Raw genomic sequence first — 18463 nt, forward strand, 5'->3', positions numbered from 1 at the left:
GGGCCCTGTGTGTCTTTCTCTGGCCACGTGCTTCCTGAATCTTCCACGCAGAGCCACTGAGCTCTCATTTACTTTGCCCTGCTGGAGAACCCTCTGTGACATTTAGTTCTAGATTGACCTTACTAGGAAGTGACTAGGTTGGAGGCTTGGCTTCTTTAGCCTGGGGAAGTGCCTTGGACGGCTAAAGCCTAAAGCTGCTATGCTAATATTGCCAGAGAAGCCAGGCTTCAAGAGCAGAGTAGCGGGGTTGTTTTCCTTCCCAATGGAGAGAGGCTTCAGGCATGATTCTCTTAAGCCTCGGAACACAGGCACTAGCTGTTTTCTAGTGAGGCCTGTGCCCTCCTTGGTGAGCAGCCCCAGCTGGAGGAGCTTTGCTTCTTCTAAACTTCCTGTGCCAGTTGTCAGGCACCTGTCAGCTGGGATCCAGCGCACTCACCCCGAGGAGCGACAAGTCCCATGGAAAGAGGTTGTGTGAAGAAAACTCCCAGAGAGAAACAGCCAAGCATGTTTTTTGCCTCGATGTGAATTTTTAAATCCCTTTATTCTGGAGAGAAATGACAAAGTAATGCTGTGGTTTCTTTCTCTGCCTACAAGGTTTTCAAAGTGTGGTCCCTGGACCAGCAGCATCCCGGTATCACCTGGGAGCTTGTTAGGGATGCAAATTATTGGCCTCTGCCCCCGTTGTACAAAATCAGAAGCTCTGGGTATTGGGCTTAAGAGACTGGTTTGATGAGTCCTCCAGGTGATTCCAATACTGAAGTGATTAATGGGAAAGCCTATGGGAATGACTTCAAACAAGCAAGAGAATTTTGGTGAAGTCAGGTAACTGATGGAAAGAGAAGCTCTTGCTAATTGGCGAGGGTGCAATTTTGAGTTTTTATTTTGCCCCCACCCCCATGAAGTAATAAGGGGAGGTCTGTTGGTCCGAGTGGAAGGAGGAATAGGGGCTGGGGAGTAGAGTGAGGAGATGTCTTCATGGACCCTTTCAGATAAGGGGTGCTTCTGAACTAAGATGAAAACCAGTTGCCATCAAGTTGATTCCAACTCACGCGACCCCACGTGTGTCAGAGTAGATTTGTGCTCCGCGGAGTTTTCAGTGGCTGAATTTTTGGAAGTTGATTGCCAGGCCTTTCTTCCGAGGCATCTCTTAGTGGACTTAAACTTTTTGATTAGCAGCTGAACGTGTTAATGGTTTATACCACGCAGGGCCTTCAATTGTGGGTCCCAAATCAGGCCGTGGATCAGAATCACTTGGGGAGCTACATTTATTTATAATACAATACTTTAAGTAATACTTGCACATGCTAAAATCAGAAAATATATATCTTTAAAAACTGAGAAAAGTAAGTCTCCCTCCTTTCTCACACCCTCAGTTTTCCACCTCAGGGGCAATCTTTGTTAAACTTTCTTGTGTATTCTCCTCTGTCCTATGCATATGCCAGCATATATATACATTTGTATTTCTCTCCTTAATTTTATTTTTGCACAAATGGTACCGTACTGGACACAATGTTTGTTTTTTTCACTCAACAGTATATTTTGGAGATCATGTTAGCACTGTAGACCTGGTTGATACTCTTTTTAATGACTTCATAGTAGTTATTCTATAGTTGTAACATGCATAGAACTTATTTATATTACAGTTACTAAAGACCAACGTGTTGTGCATTCCAGTGCTACCGTGACCATTCTTCAGGTGTGTCTTTAAGCATATAATGTGCTAATGTATTTGCAGGATGAAAGAATTGTTGAGTGGTGGCATATATGCATTTTAAAATTATGAGAGGTAATACCAAAGCCTTCTCCAAAAAGTAGTATCTATATACATTCCTGGGGAGACTTAAAAACACAAAATTTCAGGCTATTCTCTATTCAACTCAGGAGAATCTCTGTAGGTGGGGCCCCAAAACCAAACCAAACCAAACCTGTTGTCATAGAGTCGATTCTGACTCATGGTGTGACCCCATGTGTCACTGAGTAGTATGACTCAATCGTGTTTTTTATTTTTAATAATTTTATTTCTATTGTTGTTGTTGAGAATATATACAGCAAAACATACACGCATTCAACAGTTTCTACATGTACGATGCAGCGACATCGATTACATCCTTCTAGTTGCGCAGCTGTTCTTACCCTCCTTCTCTGAGTTGTTCTTCCCCCATTAACATAAACTTACTGCCCCCTAAGGTCCTGTCTAATCTTTCAAGTTGCTGTTGTTAATTTGATCCCATATAGATAGTTTTTAAAGGAGCATAATGCTTAAGGCAGATGATTTCTACTAGTTAAGTTAAACTATTGTTTGGCTTTAAGATTTCAGGGGAGAGTTCTGGTTTACATTTTTTTTTAATTGTGTTTTAAGTGAAAGTTTACAAATCAAGTCAGTCTCTCATACAAAAATTTATATACATCTTGCTATATACTCCTAGTTGCTCTCCCCCTAATAAGACAGCATACTCCACCCTGTATTCCCCATGTCCATGCAGCAAGCTTCTGTCCCTCTCTGCCTTCTCATCCCCCCTCCAGACAGGAGCTGCACACATAGTCTCATGTGTCTATTTGAGTCAAGAAGCTCACTCCTTACCAGTATCATTTTCTATCTTTTAGTCCAGCCCAATCCCTGGTTCCAGTCTTGGGCTAACAGAAAGTCTGGGGACCATGACCTCCCAGGCCCTTCTAATCACAGTCAGACCATTAAGTCTGGTCTTTTTACGAGAATTTGAGGTCTGCATCCCACTACTCTCCTTCCATCAAGGATTCTCTGTCGTGTTCCCTGTCAGGGCAGCCATCAGTTGTAGCTGGGCACCATCTTATTCTTCTGGTCTCAGGCTGATGTAGTCTCTGATTTATGAGGCTCTTTCTGTCTCTTGGGCTCATAATTGCCTTATGTTTTTAGTGTTCTTCATTATCCTTTGCTCTAGGTAGGCCGAGACCAATTGTTGCATCTTAGATGGCCACTTGCTAGCATTTAAGATCCCAGATGCCACTCACCAAAGCGGGATGCAGGATGTTTTCTTAATAGATTTTATTATGCCAATTGACCTAGATGTCCCCTGAAACCATGGTCCCCAAACCCCCACCCCTGCTACTTTGGCCTTCGAAGCGTTCAGTTTATTCAGGAAACTTCTTTGCTTTTGGTTTAGTCCAGTTGTGCTGACCTCTCCTGTATTGTGTGTTGTCTTTCCCGTGGTTTAACATTTAAAGATGATCTCAGGGCAATAGTTTAAGCGGCTTATCCACCCTCCATGGCTCCAGGAAGTCTGAAATTATGAGAATCTGAAATTCTGTTCTATATTTTTCCCCTTTTGATCAAGATTCTTCTATAGAATTTTTGATCAAAATGTTGAATAATGGTAGCTGGGCACCAACCAGTTCTTCTGGTCTCATGACAAAAGAGGCAGTTGTTCATGGATGCAGTTAGCCACATATTCCACTTCCTTTTCCTGTTCCTGACTCTCCTTCTTCCTCTGTCGCTCCAGGCCAATAGAGACCAATGGTTGTGCCTTGAATGGCTGCTTACAAGCTTTTAAGACTCCAGCTTCTACAGAATGAACCAGGAGGTAGAACAGAAGCACTAGACATGTTATTAGGCAAATTAACTGGGGTGTCCCATGAAACCATGACCCTAAAACTCCAAACCAAAGAACCAAATCCCATGAAGTGTTTGTACCTAAGCAGCCTCAGCAGCTACTTTTTCCTTGTCGTTGTTGTAAATGTATCTATCGCACAACTTTTGCCAATTCAACTTTTTTCAGCTGGGCAACCTATTGACAGCAATTACCTTAATCAGCTGTACAACACTACCCTTAATCAATGCGATTTTTCCATCACTGTTAATCCCCTTCCCCTCCCCCACCCCTAGTAGCCACTTATAAACTTTGGCCTCTATACATTTACCTTGTCTTTTTACATAAGTCAGGCCATGCAATGTTTGTCATTTTGTGATTGACTTAATTTACTCAGCATGATGTCTTCAAGCTCCATCCATACTGTTGCACGTGTCAAGACTGCATTTCTCCCGTGTATAAATGTACCACATTTTGTTTATCCATTCATCTGTTGATGGGCATTTAGGTTGTTTCCACTTTTTGGCTACTGTGAATAGTGCTGCAATGAACACTGGTGAACAAGTCTCTGCTTTCAAGTCTTTTGGGTATATACTTAGGGGTGAAATCCCTGGGTCCTATGTAGTTGTATTTTTAGTTTTTTGAGGAACTGCCACGGTGTTTTCTACAATGGCTATACCATTTTGCATTCTCAAAACAATGGAAAAAGTTCCAAATTCCCCATATCCTTGCTCCATAAGGTTTTCTTGGCTGTAGTCTTTATGGAAGCAGATCACCAGGTCTTTCTTCCATGGCATTGCCGGGTGGGTTCAAACTGCCAGTCTTTAGGAATCTATATTTGATTTCTTTGGTGATTCTGATACTGGAAATTTGTAGAATGGTACTGAGGAACCAGAGGGCAAGAACCCCCCTCCCCCAAGTTGGTACTCTTCTTGGGCTGCCTTGAAATGCTGTTTATCTTTTCCCATGTCCTTACCAAGAAAACCCCGGTGGTGTAGTGGTTAAGTACTATGGCTGATAACCAAAAGGTTGGCAGTTCGAATCCGCCAGGCACTCCTTGGAAACTCTATCGGGCAGTTCTACTCTGTCCTATAGGGTTACTATGAGTTGGAATAGACTCGACGGCAGTGGGTGGGTCCTTACCAAGGTGAAAGTCTCCTTAAAGAAAGTCCTCAGGAATTCTGCTTCTTTCCATTTCTGCCCTGGCACTGTGCTTTGTACAATAACATTTGCTGATGGCAATAATTTGGGAGTGTGTTTGTGGGCTCATGTGATGATTTTGGTTTTTTTTTAGTTCCATGGACCAAATATAGAGGAGAATCCTGGACCAACCCCTTCCCATCCTCACCTCCCAGCCCAAGAAGAAAAGGACACCAATGATGTCTTTTTTTTCCAAGGTTTGATTCAAAATATTGTGGACAAATGTCCCTTTCTAGCAGCCATTTTATAAGCTGTGGGCTTGTCTGGTCTCTGATTAGTTAGGCCCACTCCTCTGAGATTCCTTCTTCTGAAAATTTTTTAAGTTTTATCTATTCATTCTTTTAAAAACACGCTTTATTTTTTAAAGCAGTTTTTTAGGATGGCTGAAAAATTGTGCAGGAAATACAGAGAGTTGCCATATACTCCCCTTTCCCCACTGCACACCTTTTCTCTTGTTGCTAACACTTTGCAGTGGTGTGGCACGTTCGTTATAATTGATGAACCAGTACCACTACGTTATTAATAACTAAAGTCCATAGTTTCCATTAAGGTTCACTCTTTATGTTGTACAGTCTTGTAAAAAAAAACATTGCTATCGAGTCAATTCTGTCTCATAGCGACCCTATAGGACAGAGTAGAACTTCCCCATAGAGTTTCCAAGGAGCGCCTGGTAGATTCGAACTGCTAACCTTTTGGTTGGCAGCCATAGCTCGTACAGTCTTATGGATCTTCACAAACACATAATGTCACATATCCGCCATTACAGTATCATACACAATCGTTTCACCACCCCGAAAATGCTCTGGGTCCCACCCGTTCATCCCTCACCCCCTCCCCCATTCCCTGGCAACCACTGATCTTTTTGCTATGTTTTATCCTAGTTCTTTTAACTCGGATAAAATGTTTATAGTATAACAAGATTAGTTGAAAGGAATTTAATTTGCCCCTAACTTAATAATAAAGATACAGAATAAATGGCAATTAATATTCAGAAATAATCATGAGGCTTGGTAGTCACCAAAACTCCTCATAGGGCTGTAGAGAGAGAGATCTGGGTCCAGTCTCCAGCCCCTCCACTTACTAAGCACATGGTTTATGAAGCTGAGAACTTTGTTCTGCTCTGAGCTCTCATGGCCTTAGTTCTGACTCTAGTACCCCCTGCCACTGAGTCATTCCGACTCATAGCAACCCTATGGGGTAAAGTAGAGCTGCCCCACAGGGTTTCCAAAGCTGTAATCTTTATGGAAGCAGACTGACACATCTTTCTCCTGCGGAGTGGCTGGTGGGCTCGAACTGCCAACCTTTTTGTTAACAGCCGAGTGCTTAACCACTGTGCCAACAGGGCTCCTTTTGATTCTAGCACATGCTGCCATATCCTGTGTCTGCAGAGCACCAGGGCCTTCCTGGTCTTAGTGTTCAGGTGCTCACTACAGTGAGTAATCCGACCCTTGCCCTGTGGTTACTTAGAGTTTAGTTCTTGAAGTACGGATTTCTGCATCAGACACACAGTTTCCATTATCTCAATTTCCATTATCTTTGCATTTCTTTTCCTCAGACTAATTTCTCAGATTTCTGCATTCTGGAGTTGGGTCCTTCATCAAACGCCTTGAAATGTTTATGGATGTGCTGTGCTCATTGCATCCAATGTTGAGGGGTCGATCAAATGAGTCTTATTAACTGACCCTTGGGTTTAGCCACTTGATGGGGTGGGGGTGGGGGGACATTCACCTGATTGCAGAAGATTCGAGAGAGAATGAGAGGACAGAAAGTGGAGAAAACAAGTATAGACAATTTTTTCAAGGTGCTTAGCCAAAAGGTCAGCAGTTCTAATCCACCAGTCACTCCTTGGAAATCCTATGGGACAGTTCCACTCTGTCCTATAGGATCACTGTGAGTTGGAACTGACTCGACAGCAATTAGTTTGTTTTTTTGTTTATTCTTTTAGCTACCAAGTAGAGCAGAAATTTGGGGAGGAACTGGAGGAGGAAGAAGGGTCAAGGGTAACAGCATATCTCTAACTGTGGAAGAGATTCATATTCTCACTTCATATTAACACTTAGAAAAACAACAACCCTGATCTGGGCTGCCTTAACAAAGTCTCATAAACTGGGTAGCTTAAAAACGGATAAACAAAAAAAGCCGAGAAATGTATTATCTCACAGTTTTGGGAGCTAGAAGTCTGAAATCAAGGTGTCGGCAGGGCCGTGTTCTCTCTGAAGCCTCTAGGGGAAGATACTTCTATGCTTCTTGCTAGCTTTTGGTGGTTCCTGGCAATCCTTGGTGTTTCTTGGCTTGTAGATGAATCACTTCAATTTCTGCCTCCTTCATCACGTGGCCTTCTTTCTGTGTCTCTCCTGCTCTTACAAGGATACAAGAAACCAAAAAAACCAAACCCATTGCCATCAAGTCGATTCTGACTCATAGTGACCCCACAGAACAGAGTAGAACTGCCCCATAGAGTTTCAAGGAGTGCCTGGTGGATTCAAACTGCTGACCTTTTGGTTAGCAGCTGTAGCTCTTAACCACTACACCACCAGGGTTTCCTATAAGGATACAAGTCATATTGAATTAGTGCCCACCCTTACTCCAGCATGACCTCATGTCAGTTTAACTAAAACATCTTTAAAGACCCTGTTTCCAAACAAGGCCAAATTCACAGGTACCAGGGGTTAGGACTTCCGTGTATCTTTTTTGGGGGACACAATTCAACCTATAACCCACCTCTTCCTTTCAACATCTATCACACCCATAGCTGCTCCGAAGCATCTCTCTTCATAATTCCCCCAAACCATCAATTTCTTCATTATGTAGATCAGACCAATATATTTCCAACAAAATCAGCATCTTTAGGTGGAGAAAGAAGGAGTAAAATGGAGCAGGCAATCACAGGATTTTCTTTAGAGGGAGGGATTTGGCTTGGGGTTGAGCGTGACTCTGAAGACCCCCAAATCAATGCATTTTTGACCCACCATATAGGTATCTGGGAAACTAAGGTTCCAGAAGCGGGAGCCTCTGAAGAACATGTTTTTCATCTTGGCAGAAAGAGCCCAGGACTCTAGTGCTAAAAAGCGTCACATGGCAATGAAAGGGCTGGGCACCCTGGCCTGTGAAGCCCCAGACAAGGTAGGAAAGACAGTACCTTTGACAGTTTCTCTAACCTTCAAGGTGTGCCATCCCCAGGGCTGGGATTAGATATTGCACGTACTAGCTATCTATCGCTTCATGACAAATTACTGTAAATTTAGCAGATTAAAGCAACATATATTTATTATCCCCCAGTTTCCGTGGGTCAGGGGTCCAGGCATGGCTTAGTTGGGTTCTCTGCTCAAGGTCTCACAAGGTTGCAATTCAGGTCTTGGCTGGGCTCCATTTCTTTCTGAAACCGGAGGTCCTTTTCCAGGCTCACATGTTTGTTGGCAGAATTTAGTTCCCTCCAGTTGTAGGACTGAGGTCCTTGTTCCTTGCTGGCTATCAGCCAGGGGCTGCTCTGAGCCTAGAGATTACCACAGCTCCCTGCTTTATGGCCTGTGGCCCCTCACAGACCCACTTGCAACAAGGCAGGTACTTCTTCATGGCCAGCGGGAGTGTGCCTCTCACTCCTGTCAAGACAGAGGCAGTTTTAGGTTTACTGAAAAATCGTGACACCTCACCACCTTTGTCATGTTCTATAGACTAGAAGCAAGTCACAGGTCCCATCCACATTCAAAGGGAGGAGATTATACAAGGTTGTGACTCATCGGAGGTCACCTTAGGGTCATCTTCCATGAATGGCTCATCAGCATTTCTCTTGCAAGACAAGACCCTGTAGATGAATGGAAGCATAGCATCTTAGGGTCATAACACCCCAGCATCACTGACCCGCCATAGGAATCAGAGCTGCAGGAAGGATTAACACACAGCTGGCCATTGCCCTTCTTGGTGAATTTAAGTGAGTTTCTAATGATTTAAGCTTATTTAGTATAAAAATAATATACATTTAAACTGTTAAAAAACAAAGATGTCACTTTGAGGACTAAGGTGCGCTTAATCCAAGCCATGATATTTTCAATCATTTCATATGCATGTGAAAACTGGACAGTGAATAAGGAAGACCAAAGAAGAATTATGCCTTTGAATTATGGTGTTGGTGAAGAATATTGAATATACCATGGACTGCCATAAGAATGAACAAATCTGTCTTGGAAGAAGTACAGCCAAAATGCTCCTCAGAAGCAAGGATGGCGAGACTTCATCTCGTGTACTTTGAACATGTTATCATGAGGGACCAGTCCCTGGAGAAGGACATCATGCTTGGTAAAGTGGGGGGTAGTGAAAAAAAGGAAGCCCCTCAAGGAGATGGATTGACACAGTGGCTGCAACAATGCGTTCAAGCATAACGGTGATTGTGCGGATAGCGCAGGACTGGACAGTGTTTCTTTCTGTTGTTCATAGGGTTTCTGTGAGTCAGAACCAATTTGACGACACCTAACAACAACGGTAAAAGACGGTTTTCTCACTTCCTCCTTAAGCATCTGTCAACTTCAGTGACCATTTCATCTCTTCCTCACTATAAATGTACCCAGTACTGCTCAGGTCCGTAGATCATTCAGGCTTGAAGTGCCCCTGCCCGGCCTCCCACCCAGAGGCCACACTTCAGACTGTTCTTTCTCTTCTCCCTCCATAACACTGAGTTGGACTCTGGCAAGACAAGACCCTGTAGATGAATGGAAGCACTTGTATTTTAATGAGAATTGTTGTGGCAGATCCCAAAGAAAGCATGGTCTCTGTCATGGATTGAATTGTGTCCCCTGAAAATATCTGTCGACTTGGCTAGGACATGACTCCCTTATATGATTGTCTACCATTTTATCTTCTGATGTGATTTCCCTATGTGTTGTAAATCCTATCATTATGATGTAATAAGATGGATTAGTGGCAGTTATATTGATGAGGTTTACAAGGTTAGGTAGTGTCTTAAGTCAATCTCTGTTGAGGTATAAAAGAGAGAACTGAGCAGAGAGACATGGAGACTTCATAGCACCAAGAAATCGGTGCTGAGAGCAGAGCACACCCTTTGGACCTGAGGTTCCTGCACTGAGATGCTCCCAGACCAAGGGAAGACTGATGACAAGGACTTTCGTTCAGAGCCAACAGAGAGAGAAAGCCTTCCCCTGGAGCCAGCACCCTGAATTCAGATCTACCGGACTGTGAGAGAATAAACTTGTCTTTGATAAGACCATCCACTTGTGGTATTTCTGTTATAGCAGCACTAGATGACTAAGACAGTCTCTTAGTCCATATCCTAAGTTATTGGGAAATTAGAAGTGGAATTGTTTTTCGACCCCTGTGTAGTAATACTTTTCGATGCTACTAATGCTTTTCAAACCTTAATAACAGGTGAGAAAATATAAGAAAATTATCCTGGACCTGCTGGTGCATGGGTTATATGACCCTGTGAGTTCTGAAGTCATCCACGAGAGTATGAAGACACTGAGCATCATCCTGGGCAAGATCCAGGGGAAAGATCTGGGCTCCTTCTTCATTGACATCATCCTTCAGACCAGGACTTTCTTAGATGATGTAAGTGAGAACAACCTGGAAAAATTCTGGGTTGTTGATATCAAAGTGGGGTTAGAAACGTGAGCCCTGGGTGGTGCATCACTCAGGGAACAAGGTTTGTATTATTCATTTATTTATTAAAGAATCTCATTGAGGGGGTTCTACAGTGCTGGGCGTCATCAAAGACATATGAAGATGTATAGGATTTCATCACTACCCCTCAAGGAGTTTTCATTTTAAGAGAGAAGTGAATACGTGTACACTTACGATAATGATGACGCCAGTGTGTAGTCAATGCTCTCTTATAACAATAATAATAGTTAACATTCAATGAGTACTTACTGTATACCAGGTATGATGCTAGGTAACTCACATGGATGGATTGTCTCATATACAATATTTTTATGCAAATAACGTGTGCCTTCTACAATTGTTTGCCAACCATGCCCTCCCCCCATGAGATGGTTTTGTAAGTGTGCTAGTTTTTTTTACAGCAACATGTAAAAGAAAATTGGCATAATGAAGCTTATGAAAATACTTTGTGGGGGGAGGGTGCGTTTGGCAAACAAACATGGAAGGCCTGAATTATTTGTGTAAAATACGATAATCCTCACAACAACCCTGTGAGGTAGGCTCTATTGTGTCCTCACTTTATAGATGAGGAAACCAAGGCACAGAAGGTTTAGGTAACTTGTCCCAGATTCACAGGGCAAGTAAGTGGATATGAAACTAGGCCCTCTGACTATAGGGTCTGCCGTCTTAACTACCAGGTGACTAGACAGGCTAAGTACCCACTGCACTTGACTCGATTCCGAATAATAGTGATCCTATAGGACAGAATAGAACTTCCCCATAGGATTTCCAAGGCTGTAAATCTTTGTGGAAGCAGACTGCCACATCTTTCTCCCACGGAGCAGCTGGTGGGTTTGAACCGCCAACCTTTTGGTTAGCAGATTCAAGCACTTAACCACTGAGCAACCAGGACTCCTCAGGCTAAGTAGGTTACAGATAAAGGGCAAAAGGGGCTCAGGTGAAGGAGGGATTATTTCTAGATAAAGTGGAGGAAAGGCTTCTTGGAGAGGTTGTAGTTCTCACACAGCATTGAAAGATAGGTAGGAGTTCAGTAAATAGACGGAATGGAGAGAGAATTCACATTAGAGGAAATGAATGGCCTGGGCAAAAAGTGCATTGATATGTTGTTCAGACTGAAACTGTGAAGACTCTGAGAGACCCTAATGGCAAGCTAAGAAGTTAGCCTGCCACAGCTATATATATATATTGCCATCGAGTTGATTCCAACTCATAATGACCCTATAAGACAGAGTAGAATTGCCCCATAGAGTTTCCAAGGAGTGCGTGGTGGATTCGAACGGCTGACCCTTTGGTTAGCAGCTGCAGCTCTTAACCAGTACACTACCAGGGTCTTTATATATATGTATACACACACACACACACATATATAGGCAGCATATATGTATATGTATATATAAGCATACATATACACACACGAGAAAATTAGGAAATAAAATATAAAATTAGGAACTTTTGTAAATATAAAATTAAGCATAGCTGCTATACTTAAATGGGCCCTGTGATCTATTAAAAGGATTGCTTAACATATTTCAAATGACCAAAAGTACTTTTACAGTTCACTTAATGTGTAATTAGCACAAAAAACAAAGAACTACACAGCAAAACAAAGAACTAAACAGCCTCCCATATGACTGTGGGAATTAGATATGCCATAGTAACAAGGAAGCCCTGGTGGCATAGTGGTTAAGAGCTATGGCTGCTACCCAAAAGGTCGGCAGTTTGAATCCACCAGGCACTCCTTGGAAACCAGATGGGGTAGTTCTGCTCTGTCCTATAGGGTCGCTATGAGTCAGAATCCACTTGATGGCAATGGGTTTGGTTTTTTTTTTTTTTTTTTGTATAGATAACAAAAGGGGCAGTGGTGATTCTGTGGCACAATTATCACCTTCCCTCAGGTTTACCTGGAATGGATAGGACCAGGAAACATTGATATAAAAATCTCTGGACCAAAAGCCAAAAAACTGGGTTACTCACCTGGTTCTCTGGCAGTGTGACTCTGGGCAAGTCACTTAAATGCCCTGGGTCCTCAGTCTCCTCACCTGGAAAGGGAGATATTTGGACCAGACAGCTCGCCTTGAAGAGGGAGAAAGTCCTCAGCCTACTGACATGTGCTCAGGGACAAACCAGCCAAGCAGATGAAAAGAGGGACAGCTGGGAGGGTGTTGAGGGAAGAAACATAATTATTACTTCCACTACAGATAGGAGAAACTCAGACCAAAAGTTAAAAGAGATGACCCGGTGAAAATGCTGGGAGCGATAACCAGGGGGCTGGTCGAATGAATTATGATGCAGAAGAAAAAAAAAAGAAAGAAGAGAAAAACAATGAAAGCTCTCTTTATGTGTTGACATGGACAGAGCTCCAAAATAGATTGATGGAAAAATCAAGGTCCTTAAAGGGGTGTGGAATGCTTCCATTTATGTAAAAAAGTGGAAAAGGTATATGTAATATATATAATATATATATTTTTTTCTTCTTAGTTTTTGGGAGGGATACACACAAAACTCACTACTTTGTAGGGAGGAAAATTTGGTAACAAGTGAAGAGGTGTAGGAAGGAGACTTAACTTTTTCTTTAAACCCTTTTGATTCTTCTGAGTTTTGAACCATATAAATATTATGTCCACCAAACATTAAATAATGAACAAAAAGCGGGGAATCTCTTTGTGTGCTGGGGAAGAGGTTCATTAAACAATTTAGCCCCTCTCCCCTCTGCCAGCTCCCCCCACAGCTCAGGGATCTAGAGGGCCTGATGGCTCATCTTGTAATATATAACAAAGAACATTTGGGTGTGATGTCCTCTGGTACAATTGCCTTTGGTAATGACCTAGGTTTTGCTGTGTTTTGTTGACGGGGGACCCACAGGAGAACGACAGCCTGAGATATTCGGCCTTTGTTTTGTTTGGACAATTGGCTGCCTTTGCTGGGAGGAAATGGAAGAAATTTTTCACCACTCAGGTTAAGCAGACACGAGATTCCTTCCTGATCCATTTACGGGATAGAAATCCTCAGGTTGCCAAGGTAAGACCCCTTGACCATGACTCACCAAGCCACTGCATGGAATCTCCATGCTATCCATAAAGGGGCCTGTGGTGCAGCCATGTAGAGCGGGGATCCAAATCCTTCAGATTCCTGCCAGGACGGTTCTAGACGTGGTGTATTCATGCGAATCCTGCAAAAGGCACCTCCTTGAAGTGTAAACTTTCTCTGACCGAGAGTGTTATCTTCCATTTGTTCCAGTCCCAGCAGAGCTAGATAAGCTCAGGTTAGTGGATGGTGAGACCAGAGAGAAACCAACAAAACAAACAAACAAAAAACCCCAAACTTGTCGTGACTCCTGGAGCCCTGGTGGCACAGTGGTTAAGAGCTTGGCTGCTAACCAAAAGGTCAGCAGTTAGAATCCACCAGCCGCTCCTTGGAAACCCTGTGGGGCAGTTCTACTCTGTCCTATAGGGTCACTATGAGTTGGAAGAGATTCGATGGCAGTGGGTTTAATGACTCCTAGTTTTTAGTGACCCTATGGAAACCCTGGTAGCTACAGCTGCTAACCAAGAGGTCGGCAGTTCGAATCCGCCAGGCATTCCTTGGAAACTCTATGGGGCAGCTCTACTCTGTCCTACAGGGCCGCTACGAGTCAGAATCGACTAGACGACAGTGGGTTTAGTGACCCTGTGGAAACCGTGGTGGGTAGTGGTTAAGTGCTAAGGCAGTGAATCAAAGAAGTCGGCGGTTTGAATCCACCAGGCGCTCCTTGGAAACTCTATGGGGCAGTTCTTCTTTGTTCTGTAGGGTCACTGTGAGTCAGGATCGACTCAACGGCAACAGGTTTTTTTTTTTTTTTTTTTTGTAAGTGACCCTATAGGACAGAGAACTGCTCCATGTGGTTTCCCAGGCTGTAATCTTTATGGAAGCAAACTGCCACATCTTTCTACCGAGGAGCAGGTGATGGGTTCCAACTACTGAGAGCTTTAGCCACTGTGCCACCAGGGCTCCTCGGGGGCAGAGAGGTACAGGTTTAATTTGGAGAAGGAGCCCATGTAATGAGGATATTTATTCATGCCCAATTAGCTTTTGTCACAGTGCCAAGTATAGATTTCCCGCCCCTGGCTTTTCAAATCCCTATGGAGTTTTTGTTTTATTTTTAGAGAAAATTTATCCTACCAGTGTTAGATCAAACTCAGGCCTGCTTTGGAGTGGGATGGGGTGAGTGCTTCAAAACCAAGGCTTAAGCTCTTTAAATACATTCTTTGTTTCATTGGGTGCAAAGGATTTCACCAAACCACTTGTTTTCTTTAAGTTAGCGTGAAGAAAGGAAGGGAGGGAGAAAAAGCAGAGAGAGAGGTTGAACTATAGGAGTCCAGTGCTAATTTTCGTGAGATAATAACAAAAACCAACCAACTAATATCCAGTCAATCCCAGCTTATGGCGACCACGTGTGTCACAGTAGAACTGTGCTTCGTAGGGTTTTCAGTGGCTGATGTTTTGGGAAGTAGATCACCAGGCCTTTCTTCTAAGGTGCCTCTGGGTTAGCAGCCAAGCATGTTAACTGTTTTGTACCACCCAGGGACTCCATCTGTAACAATAATAATTAATAACAAGGGATGTGGTAAACTATAAAGTTATGCCCTCCCTGCCAGCCTCTAAATTATAGACATGGCCATTTTATAAGCATATGTCCTTGGACGTACCTGGAAGTTCCTTTCACATCTTCCATGGCTCCCAGCCCACAGGTTGGGTGTAATGCTCTGGGATAGCCTTCCTTGCTCAGGATTGTGTTGTTGAGTTGTTGTATGCTAGCAAGTCGATACTGACTTGTAGTGACCCTACAGGATGAAATAGAACTGCCCCATAAAGTTTCCTAGGCTGTAATCTTTATGGAAGCAGACTGCCAGGTCTTCTTCCCCCAAGGAATAGTTGGTAAGTTTGGATTGCTGACCTTTGGTTAGCAGCCAAGAGCTTAACCACTGTACCAGCAGGGTTCCTTGCTTGGGATTATAGAACTCTCTAATATTTTTGACAATAAGATGGTAGCATTATTTTTCCCAGGCTTGCAAAACAACTTTTCGAGTTTGTTCCCCATACCTGAGACTAAGGAGGGAGTACAGCTTCCAGAGCGAAGAAGAACAAAGGAACCCTAAACTCTGCCGGCAGCTGGTAAGTGAGCAAGAGAAGGAGAGGATTCTTTCTTGAGTGCCCTGTGCTCCTGAGGGAAACCCTGGTGGTGTAGTGGTTAAGTGCTACGGCTGCTCACCAATGGGTCAGCAGTTCAAATCTACCAGGTGTTCCTTGGAAACTCTATGGGGCCATTTTACTCTGTCCTATAGGGTCTCTGTGAGTCAGAATCGACTCCACGACACTGGGATTGATTTGGTTTTGGGTCCTCCTGAGTGATTTACATGGAACACATTAGCACATCAGGGAGTTACCCCACAAAATGACTCTGACTCGGGCCAATTATATTCCAATTCTAATTGACCCATAATGCAATGTAAATGGAGGGTGATGCACAAACTGTATTGGCAGTTCCAGTTCAGATTATTAGGTGAGAGCAGGTCACGATGCTGCCATTTCTCATTTGTCAGAAGACTAAACTGATGGTTTATCCTTATGCTTTGGATCTGACATCTATCTACTAGTTATATAGTCAAGGAGTTTTATGGAGTCCTTCCCTCACATGTACCTTTGCTAATTTGTTTCAGAGCCACTACCATCCAGAGCTCCTGCAGTTCTTCTACGCAAATAAAATTCTGTGAATACAGGGCAGCAGGGATATGGGTCCACGTGGGCTCATTGCTGGGGGCCTTGTATTCCTTCTCCTTTAATTCACTGGAGGCCTCGTCTGCTTGCCTTTTGTAGTTATGATAGAAAAGTGGATATTAGGAGAACAATTGATGACACAAATATACTGTGGAAGTGCATCCCAGGTAAAATTATGAATTGCTTTTGCATATCTCATTTTCTCTTCATGCTATTTCGATGAGAAGATACACACTTTCTTTAATACGTTTAAAATATTTGTAGATTCAGCCCTTATTTCTCAGCGCTTTCCTTCCTCAGTTCATCTGTCTCTTATCTGTTATTTTAAATATCCAATTTCTGAGGATTAAGAGAATAATTACTACCTTAAGTTTTTTTTGTTAATCTGCTATTGATTGCAAATTGTTTTCTTTTCTTGCCAAGACCCATTTTCATTATTAAAGTTAGCCAAAGTACCAAGAAGGTGGTTTGGAGGGGTATCTTTAGCTCCTCATGGTGTTCAACAGTCACCTCCACGGTCAACTCAAACAAGAATTACTAAAAAGGAAAAAAAACTATAAAGCATGTGTTGAAATGCTCAGGCTGATGGTAATTTAGAGAATAATAATGATAAGTAGCATTCATTCAGTATGTTTACAATTTATTGGGCACTGTCTGCTTTGTAAATATTATTTAATACAACAAGCCCGTGGGATGGGTACTATTTTATTTTTTATAGATGAGGAAACTAAGGCACAAGGAGGTTAAGTGCTTGCCCAAGAGAACACAGTAAATGGTAGGGCCATAATTGAAACTTTTATGGTCTGACAGCTAGAAACCACATTCAACCACCAGGCTACATTGCCTTTTTATGGAATACCTGGTGGATGGTTAGAAAGGCTAAAAAAATTCCAGCTTCTTTCTTGTACAAAATTTAGTTAACTTTTGCTTTCATGTGGACTAAGTGTACATGTTTAATAATGTAATTTATGTAAGCTAAGTATATATTTTTATTAATCATATATGGTTATTATGTCAATATTTTTACATTCAATTCTAGTTATATAAGGGATCACATAATTCTTATAAAAAGTTTCAAGAAAAGTCTCTTAGTCCCTGCTAACCTCCTTCCAACCAGATTGCTTCCCAAGCTTCTTCTGTAGAAATTCAGATGGCCGCCACTGAACTTGGTACGGTCCAGGTCACACCTGGACCACTGATCCCAGTTAAGGAAATGGAAGGATCACCAAGGATTGAAAACGCAAGAAGGACATAAAAGCTACGGGGAGATCTTAAATGTCATTCTGAGGACCAGGGATAGTGGGAACTTCTGCCCTACCCAGTGCCAACCCTAAAAAAAAAAAAAAAATTTTTTTTTTTTTTAACCCTATTAGCTGTCCATAAATAGGGTCAAAATGTGTAATACACAAGAGGGGTTGCGGTGTATCACAGGAGGGCCCAAGGATGTAGGAGATGGCAGAAGGGGCAACAGTAGCCCGGCATTAATGAGTTTTCTTTATTCTGGTTTTGAAGGTGGGGTGCAGGACAGCAGGGGTTTTCAGGAGTAACACAGACTCTGGAGCAGGTAGGATGGTTCTCCTCCCTCCCAGGTGTTGTCCTGTTTGAAACTGTGTTCCAAACTATATTCTAAACTATGGTTTAGAATCTGATGCAGTTCTGTTAAATAATTAGTGAGTGGCTGTGAGAAATGACTGCATTTTATTAGCATTCAAAGTGTGGGGAGGCCAACACACTCTAGAACAGAAAAATCTATGCACTTAATGTCCCTTCCCCAAACTTGGAGTTACTGTTGGATTATTTGACTTTCAAATTCCATGGTAGGCTGTTATTTTGGTGCCCCTCAATGAGTCAGGCCTCCTGATATTCATACCTTTGCATCTTCTGCTCCTTTTGACTCTGGGCTGGCCCTGTAACCTGCTTCAACCATTAGAATGTGGCAGAAGTACCTCAGTGCCAGTTCTGGCCTATGCTTGAAGAGCCCTGGCAGCTTCGTCTTTTGAACTCTGGGGGAAGCCAGCTGCCATGGAAAAATTTGGACTACCAGGAACAAGGAGAATGTCTGAGGTCACCATGCTGGAAGGAAGACCAAGCTAATCTCATGGAGAAGCCATGTAGAGAACTCAGAAACCCAACCCGGAGTGAGGACCAAGCCCCCAGACATGTGACACAAACTGTTCGTTCTAGCCAGGCTCCTGTCATCCAAGCTACCCCAGCTGACACCACATGAAAAGAAACCAGTGGTCTCCACCAAGCCTTTCCCAAATTGAAGAATTGTGAGGAAGTAATCAAATGATTGTTTTACATCACCAACTTTT

General features: G+C 42.8%; 1 protein-coding gene across 1 annotated transcript; it reads left to right on the plus strand.

Annotated features, from left to right (window-relative positions):
* The first annotated feature begins 4861 nt into the window (after positions 1-4861).
* MRO (maestro) lies at positions 4862-15693 on the plus strand. Its single transcript, XM_010586732.3, is given in 5 exon segments — positions 4862-4960; positions 7740-7886; positions 10140-10322; positions 13257-13412; positions 15438-15693. Coding segments are annotated over 5 exon segments (729 nt in total). The 3' UTR covers positions 15582-15693.
* The last annotated feature ends 2770 nt before the right edge of the window (positions 15694-18463 follow it).

This window comes from Loxodonta africana, chromosome 11 (genome assembly GCF_030014295.1).
Source record: "Loxodonta africana isolate mLoxAfr1 chromosome 11, mLoxAfr1.hap2, whole genome shotgun sequence".
NCBI lineage: Eukaryota > Metazoa > Chordata > Mammalia > Proboscidea > Elephantidae > Loxodonta > Loxodonta africana.